General features: G+C 33.4%; 1 protein-coding gene across 1 annotated transcript in view; it reads right to left on the reverse strand.

The window, feature by feature from the left end:
* Nucleotides 1-11,906, reverse strand: part of VWA3B (von Willebrand factor A domain containing 3B) — a 136,800-nt gene that overhangs the window by 121,082 nt on the left and 3,812 nt on the right. The window contains 2 exon segments of the mRNA XM_025045043.1: nucleotides 1,025-1,119; nucleotides 11,207-11,434. Of these exon segments, the coding sequence (XP_024900811.1) occupies nucleotides 1,025-1,119; nucleotides 11,207-11,402 (291 nt within the window). The 5' untranslated portion in view covers nucleotides 11,403-11,434.

Consider the following 11,906-nt stretch of genomic DNA (forward strand, 5'->3'; position numbering starts at 1 on the left):
GAAGTAGGAGATATAAAAAAGGAATAATAAAAATTGTACCCTATTCTGTGAAGAATCAAATTTTAAAAGATCTAGTACTTTTTTTTAACAATCTTCAGAACACCCCCAAAATACCTAAATTGTTAAAGAAAATGTGTTTTCTGAACATGCCGTGAAATTCTACATTTTCATGCCTTGGCATGTGCTGGCCCCTCTGCCTTAAACTCCTTTCCTTCTCCATCTCTTGTCTCTCAAGCTTATTCCTTGAACTCTAGCATCTGCTTTCTATGGCTCCTTAAGGCAGAATTCCTGTCTCACCAGTGTTCACAGGACTTACTACAAATCCCTACCACAATGCAGAAACCAGGATGGGGCCGAGTCACAGGGGCTGTGGAGTTAGATGGAACAGACGTTTTCTATAGTTCTGTATTGATTTCCATGTGGTTCAGATAACAAATATACTTAGCACACCAAACTCAAGAGTCCATGGATATTATTGCTTAGGATCAGGCTGTCTAAAGAGTAATTTTTTTTAAATATGAAGAAATAACAGTCCAGGAGGTGCATGTGTACATACACTGTGAAATGCCATGATGGGCTATATGTCTTCGCAAGCTCCCTGTGATGTACCAGGTGTGTGCAGGGCCGGCCACAATGTGGGCACACGAACCGAACCATGTGTTGTTGCTGGGAATGGAGTCCAGCAAGAGGCTCCACTTGCTCTCTGTCACTCCTTCCTGCAAAAGCAGCCTCTACTCCTAGTGCCTATGGCAGGTAATAGCAACTAGCTCTTGCCTTTTAGCTAATCTCTGTCATAATGCCTTTTTTCTTTATTTTAAAGGCAAAGCAAGGTGTTGATATGCAAAGGTTCTCAGCTCTGGTCAAGAGCTTCCTGCACTTACCTCTAACAGGCCAAGTGCTTCCCTCCCCAGCTCTTGAGCAGGGACTTTCAGGGCCTTGGCTCCTGTGAGCCTCTCAGCGTGGGCCACTCTCAGACCTCAGCAGCGTGTCACAGAGTCTGTCCCTCGAGGGAAGTCCTACTTACATTATATGCTGTACCATCTTCTGCTCTGTAGACCCGTGGAAACAGGCCCTCGGCATACCGGGAAGCCACGAGTCTCCCCAGAGAAATCACATAATCTGCATTTTTACAAAGAAGAGCAATCAAAATGGTGCATTATCAATGCTTCTTATTTTTATTTCAAAATGCTTTTCTCTGACACCAAATATTATCCCCAGTGACAGCTGCAATCTGTGATGCTTCTCCATAATGAGGTGTTTCTAGGTGCTATGATAAATGCAACTGTTTATGACACACATAATCCTTTAACATATGAATGAATGGAGAAGAAAAACAGGGTCTGTTTTTTAGTTTCCTGGTTCTTTTACCCAGAATGATTAAGGCAGAGGTCAATAAGACAACATAGAAACTGTGTTTAATCCCCAAAAACTTTTATTAAGGCTTGGACTTAGTTTTCACAATTTTAAAAATTAAACTTAGATATTATCTATTATTCTCTCAAGTCGGGGTACATGAATAGATGAGTGAAATGAAGCAAGCAGGTAATAGCTTCGGAATACCCACACAGAATGTCAAAACCACAACATTTCTTCTCAGATTATATACTCAGCTGTTCAACAGCCATCGCACAAACACTTATTGGGCACCCCAAGTGCTAAGCACAGCACTCCAGGACGGGACCATGATGCTGCCTAAAATATATTTCTATGCCTTCGTGGAACTAACAGAAGGCTACAGAAAGTTCTCAAGGACTAACTCTGAATTGGCAGGATAGGCAATGAAGCCAAGCTTCACAGGGAGGCTTCAGAGAGCTGCTCCTATTGTGATGTTTCAGTGTTGCTGGTGTTATTGAGTCCCAAGGTGGGGGAGAGAATGGTGGTACTCTTGAATACAGTATGCTCATTCCTCTGACTTTCTAAGGGGACAGGATAAAAGCCTACTTTGAAAGGCAGAAAGGGCAAGGCTGAATTTTATAGCCTCTGGGCAGGCTTGGTCCCAAATCACCAGGGGTGATAAAACTTACAATGTTCATAATAAAAGTAAAGAATGGATACTTGAATTCCATCAGCAATAACCTCACTCAATAAACCTCTCAAACTCTAAAATATCCATTTCCAAGAGTTCAACTTCTTATAAGACTTTGGTAGAACCATTTCAGAACACCAGCAGCACTCTCTTTACCTGACACTTATTTGGAGTCAGAAGAGGGTTTTGTTTTGTTTTGTTTTTAGGATTGAAGGAGATGAGCCTACGGAAGACTCTATAAACTGCATCACTAATTTAAATATGAGGCATTGTGAGGTCTGTATCCATTAACGGTGGAGTAGATTTTATTGGCTAACTTCACACAGAAAAAATTATAAACTCTGGGCAAAATATAAAAATAGCTACTTGAAGGCATTAGAGAGTAATCAAAAATAGACAGAAACTGGAATGGCATTAATCCTTGAAAGGAGGAAATTGGTGGGATTTGCATTTATTTAGCATAAGAGTTTGGAGTTTGAGTCCAACCAAATTAACTGCCTGCTAGAATAAGAATAAGCTCTCCATTCATCAACTCATATATTAATAAACAAACTGGTATATTCATACAATTCATCTCCTTATATTATTTGGTCATAAAAAGGAATAAAGTACTGGTACATGCTACAACATGGACAAGCCTTAAAAACATTATGTTAAGTGAAAGTATCCCGTCATGAAAGACCGCATGTCATATGATTCCATTTATATCAATATTTCCAGAATAAGCAAATCTATAGAGACAGAGTAGATTGCTTTGGGCTGGTAGTTGAGGAGGTGGGCTGGATAGCCAAGGAGTACAAGGTTTCTTTTTGAGGTGATGAAAATGTTCTAAAGGTGACTGTGGTAACAGATGACCATATCTATGAATACACTAAAAATTGTTGAATTGTACACGTTAAATGAGGAATGACACAGTTTGTGAATCGCTGCTCAATAAAGCTGTTATTTTAAAAATTAGAGATGAGAATCTAAGTGTTTTCTATTGAAACAGACATTAGATTTGCAAAAATGTAAAACAATGCCACTTTTACTAAAGTTTTTTAGAAAATACACTTATTTTTCTTAAAAATGTTATGTTAACATATAATGAATTTGTTATTCTTAAATTAATAAATTTTTTTAAAGTTTTTAGTTTTAATTTCCAATATAGTAAATATCAACAGATATAAATTATACAAGTTCTTATAGGAGATTAAAAAACACATGATATGAAAGTATACAAAGATGTAATGAATTGAATAAAGATATATCAAGGTAAAAATTGTTACATGTTAGTGATAGGTAATCAATTCTAATGGCAATGATTTTTCTCATCAGAAATTATGGAGGTCAGGAGGAAGTGGCACAATGTTTTTTAAGTGCCAAAAGAAAAGAAATGTCAACTCCAAATCTTAAATATATTAATGTTATTCTTCAGGAATGAAGGAGAAATAAAGTTATTGTCAGACAAAGGAACTTAAAAAAAATTGTTGCCAACAGAGCTACAGAATAAAGGAAGTTCTATAAACAGAAAGAAAATAATAAAAGAAAGAACTTGAAACATCAGGAAAGAACACAGTAAACATAAATATGGGTAAATACAATACACTTTCTCTTCTTGAGTTTTCTAAATTATGTTTGATGGTTGAATCAAAAATTATAGCACAGTTTAATGTTATTCTTCAAATATGAAAAAAATAATAAATTATATTATAAATGAGGAGGGTAAAAGTGCATATAGGGAAATAGTTTCCACTCTTCACTCAAAATGGTAAAATGCTGACACCAATAGACTTTAGTAAGTTATGTATTTATAATGTAATACCTAGCATAACCACTAAAAAAGCTGTATAAACAGATATACTAAAAAGTACAGTAGATAAGTAAACATAGAAGTCTAAAAAATGTTTAAGTAACCCAAAAGGAAAGATAGGAAAAAAAATGAGTGGAAAACCAAGAAGAAAAAAACAGAAAACAAAATAAAATGGCAGACAAGGCCTAATACATCAATAATTACATGCAATGTAAGTGGTCTAAATACAACAATTAAATCAACAATTAAAAGGGACTGCCAAAGAGGATTTAAATAATGACCCAACAATAGGGTATCTATAAGAAGATTCCTTCAAATATAATTATATATATGTTAAAATAAAAGGTAAATCATATGAGTATTAATAAAAAGAAACCAAGATTGATTATATTAATATCATAAAAGTTAACTACAGAGCAAAAGAATATTACTAGGGACAGAGCAGAACATTATATAATTATCAAAGTGTCAATTCACCAGGAAGACATAGCAATCCTAAATGTGTATGCACCAAACAACAGAGCTGTAAAATATGTGAAGCAAACACTGATGAAACTCAAAGCAGAAAGAGACAAACCCATGGTAACAGTTGGAGATTTCAATATTACTCAACAATTGATAGAATAACTAAACAAGAAATCAGCAAGGATACTCAACAACACCAGTAAAAACCAGGATCTAATTGACATTTATAGAAAACTCTACACAACAACAAAAGACTACATACTCTTTTCAAGTACCCACAGAATATATACCAAGACAAACCATATCCCTGGCTATAAAACAAACCACAAAAACTTTAAAATAACTAAAACCAGAGTATGTTGTCTGTCTACAATAGAAATAAACTAGAAACTAATAACAAAAAGATATGAAAATCTCCAAACTCTTGGAAACTAAATATCATGCTTTCAAAAAATCCATGGGTGAAAGAGGAAGTCTCAACAGAAATACTTTAAACTGAATAAAAATCATAATATAGCATATAAAAAATTGAGGTGCACAGCTCAAGCAATGCCAAGAGGAAAATTTATAACATTAAATGATCACATAAAAGATACAAAAAGTCTTAAATCAACAATATAAGCTCCCACCTTAAGAAACTAGAAAAAGAAGAGTAAAACAAGTCCAACGCAAGCAGAAAAAAATAAGTAATAAAGATCAAAGCATAAATCAATGAAATTGAACGCAGAAAAACAATAGAGAAAATCAATTAAACAAAAAGCTGGTATTTGAATAAGATCAATAAAGTTGACAAACCCTTAGCAAGACTGACAAAGATAAAAAGAGAGAAGACATGAATTACTGATATCAGGAATGAAACGGGGAATATCACTAAGGACCCTGCAAACATCAAAAGAATACTGTAATACTACAAACAACTCTGCACACGTAAATTAGACATCTTAGATGAAATGAATCAATTCCTCAAAATACAAACTACCATAACTCAATATGAAATAGATAATTTAAATAGTCCTATATTTATTAAGGAAATGAATTTGTAATTAAAAACTTCTCGATAAAAAAAAAAATCCCCAGGCTTAGAGAGGTTCTCTGGAGAATTCTACAAAACATTAAGGAAGAATTAACATTCTACACAATATTTTCCATAAAAGAGAAGACAAGGGAATACTTCGCAGCTTACTCTATGAAGCCAGTATTACCCTTAAACCAAAATCAAAGAAAAGGCAGTATAAAAAGAAAAAACTACAAATATCCTTCATGAATACAGATGCAAAAAAAAAAAAAAAAACAACCCTAACATAATCCTAGCAAATAGAATTCAGCAACATAAAAAACTACACAACACAACCAAGTAGTGTTTATTACAAGATACAAGGCTAGTTTGATATTCAAAATCCAATCAGTATAATCAACCAAATTAACAGGCTAGGGAAGAAAAATCACATGATCCTTTCAATTGACACAGAAAAAGCATTTAACAAAATTCAAGACTCATTCATGGTAAAAACACTCATAAAACTAAGCATATAGGGAAGGTTCTTCAACTTGATTTTTTTTTAATCCACCAAAAACCTACAGCTAACATCATAGCTAATAGTGAAAGACTGAAAGCTTTCCCCTAAGATCTGAAATGAAGTAAGGATGCCCATTCTCACCACTGCTATTCAACATGGTACTGGAAGTTCTGGACAACACAAGGCAAGAGAAAGAATACAAGTCACGTAGTCAGAAAGGAAGAATGAAAACTCTCCCTATTTGTAAATGACATCACAGTCTACCTAGAAATCTCAAGGAATCAATAACAACAAACAAATAAACAAACAAATCTAGAACTAATGAGTTCAATAAGGTCACAGAATAGCTCAACATTAAAAAAAATCAACCATATTTCTATATACAAGCAATGAACATGTGGAAAGCAAAATGTCATTTATAATTGCTCAGAAGATGAAATATTTAGTGTAAATCTAACAAAACATGTGCAAGACTTGATTGTTGAAAATTATAAGACAGCTGAAGGAAATCAAAGACATAAATAAATAGAAAGATATTCCATATTCATGGACTGGGAGCCTCAACATAGTAAAGATGTCAATTCTTCTTAAATTGAAATATAAGTTTAATCAATTCTTTTCAAAATCCCAGCAAAATTTTTATAGACACACACATGGTTATTCTAAAATTTATATGGAAAGGCAAAGGAACTAGAGTAACTAAAACAATTTTGAAAAAGAATAAAGTAGGAAGAATCAGTCTACTCAATTTCAAGATATTTTTTATAGTTATAGTGATTAAGACTGCATGGTATTAGTGGAGAGACAGACACATAGATGCATAGAACAAAATAGAGAACCCACAAATAGCCCCACACAAGTACAACCAACTAACTGTTAACAAAAATGCAAAAGCAATTCAAAAGAACAGTCTTTTAAACAAAAGTTGCTGAAGCAATTAAATATCCATAGTCAAAAAAATGAACTTATATAGAAACGTCTCAAATCTATCACAGGCTAAATATAAGATGTAAAACTATAAAACTTTTAGGAAAAAAAAAATAAGAGAAAATCTTTGAGATCTAGCAAGATCCATACATGAAAAAAATCAATAAATTAGACCTTGTCAAAATTAAAAACACATTTTTGTTCTGAGAAACAAGAGGATAAAAAGGCAAGCTACAGAGTAGGAGAATATATCTGCAAATCACATATGTAACAAATAATTCATTTCTAGACTATATAATGAATTCTCAAAACTCTACATTAAAAAAACTATCTAATTAGAAAATGATGAAAAAACATGAAGAAACATGAACTCACCAAAATAATATATGGCAAATAAGTACATGAAAAAATGTTCAACAAAACTACACTTTAGGAAATACGATTAAAACAACGAAATATCACTACACAACTATTGGAACAGCTAAAATTTTTAAATGGTGACAAACCAAATGGTGATGTGATATGAAAAAACTCTCTCTCATAGATTAATGATGTGAGTAGTTCAGCCACTCTGGAAAACAGTTGCAAGTTTCTTAACAAAACAAAATAAAACATTAAACATATACTTAACATACCGTTAGCCTAGCAATTGCATTCCTGGGCATTTAGAAATGAAAACTTATGTTCACACAAAAACCTGTAAACAATTGTTCGCAACAGCTTTATTTGCAATAGCCTGAAACTGGAAACTACTCAAATGTCTCTTAAAGGGTGAATGGTTAAACTGTAGTACATCCATAACATGGAATACTATTCTGCAATAAAAAAAAAAAACAAACTATAGATACATGCAACAACTTCGATGAACTTCAAAGAAATAATACCAAGTGAAAAAATGCCAATGTCAAAAGCTCACATATGATATGACAGCATTTATATAAACACTCTCTGATTGAGAAAACTGTAGAGATGGAAAACAGACTGATGGCCCACAGGAGTTAAGGCTGTTGGGAGGCAGGGGTCAGAATGACTATAAAAGGTGGCACAGGGAGATCTTCATGGTGATAAATATTTATATATCTTGATTGTAGTGGTAATTCCAAAAATTTACACAAGTGATAAAATTACACAGTGTATCAATGTCAAAATTCCTGGATTTGATATCACACTATAATTTTATAAGAGGTAACCTTTGGGGAAAATGAGTCAAAGGGCCACGGGATCTGTCTATACTTATTCACAGATAAATTTCTGTGAATTTATCATTTTTTCAGAATAAAAAGTATGAATCAATCAATCAACCAACTAAAAAATAGAAGGTGAAATAAAGATAATATCAGATAAAAACTGAGAAAATCTGTCACCAGCAGACCTGCACTAATAGAAATGCTCAAAAGAAATTCTTCAGGAAAAAACACCAGATAGAACCTCAAATCTTACAGGAAGGAAAAATATTATAAAGAGTAAATATGTGGATTTTAAAATGCTATTTTTTCATTCAGTTTCTTTACAAGGCTAATGACTTTTTAAAGCAAAAATTATAACACTGGATTGTGAGATTTATAATGTATGTAGAAATAAAATATATTAAAACAATGACACCAAGGAGAGGAGTGCAGGGTAGGTAGAGCTATAAAGTTCTTACATTTTACAAGAAGTAGAATGAAGGTTGTGTTTAGCAGACTGTGACAAGTTAAGGATATAATCACTAGAGCAACCACTGAAAATATAATGCAAAAAGGTATACTTAAGCCTATTGAAAATTAAATGGAAAAATAAAAATGGAGTTAAATGAAATACTAAAAAATATTCAGTTCACCCAAAAGAAAGCAGGAAAGGAGAAACAGAGGGTAAAAGAAAGGATGGGGCAAGTAGAAAACAAAAAGTAAAATGATAGGCCTAAATCTAACACTATCAATTATTACATTAAATGTAGAGAACCAAACACTACAATTACAAGACAGAGATTAGGAGACAGGGTTAAAGAGACACTCTTTAAACATAGAGACTACAGACAACTCGAAAGTAAAAGACCATAAACATACCTTCCATGCAAAAATTGAGCATAAGAAAGCTGCAGTGGTTATACTACTATAGGACAAAGTAAATGTCCAAACAAAGACTACCATCTGAAATAAAGACGGACATTTCAAAATATTAACATTTGTCAATTCACCAGGACATAACAATTCTAAATGTGTATGCATTTAGAGTTTCAACTACATGAACAAAACTGACAGAACTAAAGGGTGAAATGGACAAATTCACTAGACAAAAAAAAATCACTAAAAATATAGAATATCTCTATCATACTATCTTGGCCTCATTAATATTTATAAATCATTACTTAAACACTGCATAATACACATTCTTTTCAAGTGTCTTTGAAATGTTTGCCAAGATATGTGCTGGACTATAAAACAAATCTCAGTAAATTTCAAAAGACTAAAATCATACATTCTCTAACTTCAATAGAATTAAATTACAAATCCAACAAAAACAAGGTATCTTTAAAAGTTCTAAAATATTTGGAAATTAAACAACACATTTCTTTTAAAAAAGGAATCAAAGAAAAAAGTCACAAGAGGAAAAGAAAATATTCTGAACTCAATTATAATGAAAATACTACCTATCCAGATTTGTGGGATTCAGCTAAAGCAAAGCTTGGAGGAATACTGATAATTTTAAATGACTACATTAGAAGAGATAAAAAAACCTTAAAATCAATTATCTAAGTTTCAATTTTAAAAGCTAGGAAAAGAAATACAAATTAAACTCTAAGTGGAAGGAAGTAAAAAATAAAGATAAAAGCAGATCTATTAAATCAAAACAAAAAATAGAAAAAAATCAACAAACCCAAAATTTGGTTCTTTAAAAAGAGTTATGATATACCCCTAATAAAACTTATCAAGAAAAAGTGAAAGAAACACAACTTATCAGTATCAGGAATAAAAGAGGGGACATCGCTAGAGATTTTATAGGTATTAAAAATGTTAAAGGAATATTATAAATAATGCTTTGCCAATATCTTAGGAAATACTGATAAAAGCAGACAAACTCCTTGAAAAAACACCCCTTTCTGAAACTAGCATGATAAAAAAATTTAAAAAAAAACGAAAATCTGAATAGCTCTACATCTCTTACTAAAATTAAATTTCTTATTAAACTTTTCCTACAAACCAAATTCCAGGCTCAGATAAGTTTCACTGGTGAGTTCTATCAAACATTTAAGGAAGAAATAGTACCAGTTACATGAAACGACATCACAACATAGAAGGGGAGGAGGAAATAACTTCCAAATCATTTATGAGGCCAGCATAATCTTGATGCCAAAACCTGACAAGGACAGTAAAAAAACAAAAACAAAAAAATAGAGAGTAATATTCTCATGATCTTAGATGGAAAAACCTTTACCAAAATATAAAGAATTGCTATTTTTGCAAATATTAATGATTGAATTATAATTACTTGAAATATGAGACAAAACTGCTTTCAGTTTGTTTCCTTATACAGGAATCTCACAGGCCCTGACTCTAGCAGACCCCCACTCAAAAAATATATTGATGGTACAGAGCTGTACTAGCCCCTTTGGAAGGAAAAATAAGAAGGCACAGCCTGAGCCGTGATGAGCAAGGCCTTGCCATCAGAATGGCCTCCAAACAGTCTGTAAGAAACATATCCTCTGGACTATCCTTATCACCAGTATGAAACAAAGCTGCCAAGAGAACTGGTGAAAATTTTGAAAAACACATTAGTAAAGGATGTCAATAGATACTTGTTTAACTAATTGATCAATTAATTGGCCAATTCAGAATTACTGAGAAAAATCCTACTAATGGAAATTGCCCTGATTGAAAGCATGCTCCTTGGGTGGGGGTGTTACTGATAGTTTGGGCAGGACATCCCTACTGGGAGGGCTAAGTTACATGTTGTAAGATACTCACTGTCCCTGACTCCCAGGCCCTATAGTATATTGCAACCCAAGTCAATATGTCATCCAAAATAGAACGCATCCTCACATATTTCCACACTCCATTGGAGGGCAGTACTCCTGAGAATGGAGAGCCAACACTTGAACCAACGCATTTAAAAAACACTGGACTGCAGCATAAAGAAGGCCACATGGGAAAGCAGCATGTTCTCCCTAGAACTACACAGAGCTTTTGTTTTAATCGATGATCTCCAAAGGTTGCACATCCCAGGGAATAAATGCAAATATCTCCTACTTCATCTTTCAAAGAAGAAAGAACAAAATCAAGCATGACTAATATTTTATATGTGGATTGACAATTGTACATCTACATAATATACATATATTGAGGGTGCAAACTTTTTTATCAATAAGCTTATGAGATCAAAATAAGCACAGAGACTCATGGTTTTTGAGGGACCTTCAGAACCGACACAGCCTCCTCAGAGGCTAACAGGCGGGCATGCTGGTTGGGTTTCACAGCTAGCATCACTCTGTGAGTACTCTACCTTCGCAGTGTGGGAATCCAATTTGTGACAAAATCTGTTTCAAGGACAATTTGTTGCTCTTAAGCCCATGAAGCTGGAGCCATGCCTCGGACGAGATGAGACTCTGCTTGGCCATGTCAGTTTTGGTGTTTCTTAGTCCTTCCTGTTTCCGCAGCTGCTGCTCAGAGATGATAGAAGATGAACCTGATACCTCCATCTCTGAGTCAGGATCTAAGTCAAAGGGACCTCCTGTAAGGGCAATTGTCAGACTCAGACTTCCTGAAAACCTGGAAACAATCTAACATCACAAGAAGATTGGTTTAACATAAATTATAGTACAGCCATGGAGTTCTATCAGTTAAAAATTATAATACAGATGTATATTTGTTGGCAAAGAATATAGCCACAGATATTGCTAAAAGGTATCCATAAAATTCAATATCCACATTCACACAGAAAAATATCTACAAAGATATCTGCCAATAGGTATACAGTAGTTTTCTCTGAGTGGTAGGACTATGTGTGGTTTTTGCCTTTTCTACACTGCTTAAATTTCTGCATTATTTAAACATTTCTAAAACAGGAGTTACTTTTATAATCAGAAATATACAAAGTTCTTCCATTTTGGAAAATAAATGATTGCCCCTGAACCTTCATTACACATCAATATTCCAATTATAATCACATCTACCTTTTGCTTTCAAAGGGGATAAAGAGGACA

Source organism: Pteropus alecto, unplaced genomic scaffold (assembly GCF_000325575.1).
Source record: "Pteropus alecto unplaced genomic scaffold, ASM32557v1 scaffold223, whole genome shotgun sequence".
Lineage (NCBI taxonomy): Eukaryota > Metazoa > Chordata > Mammalia > Chiroptera > Pteropodidae > Pteropus > Pteropus alecto.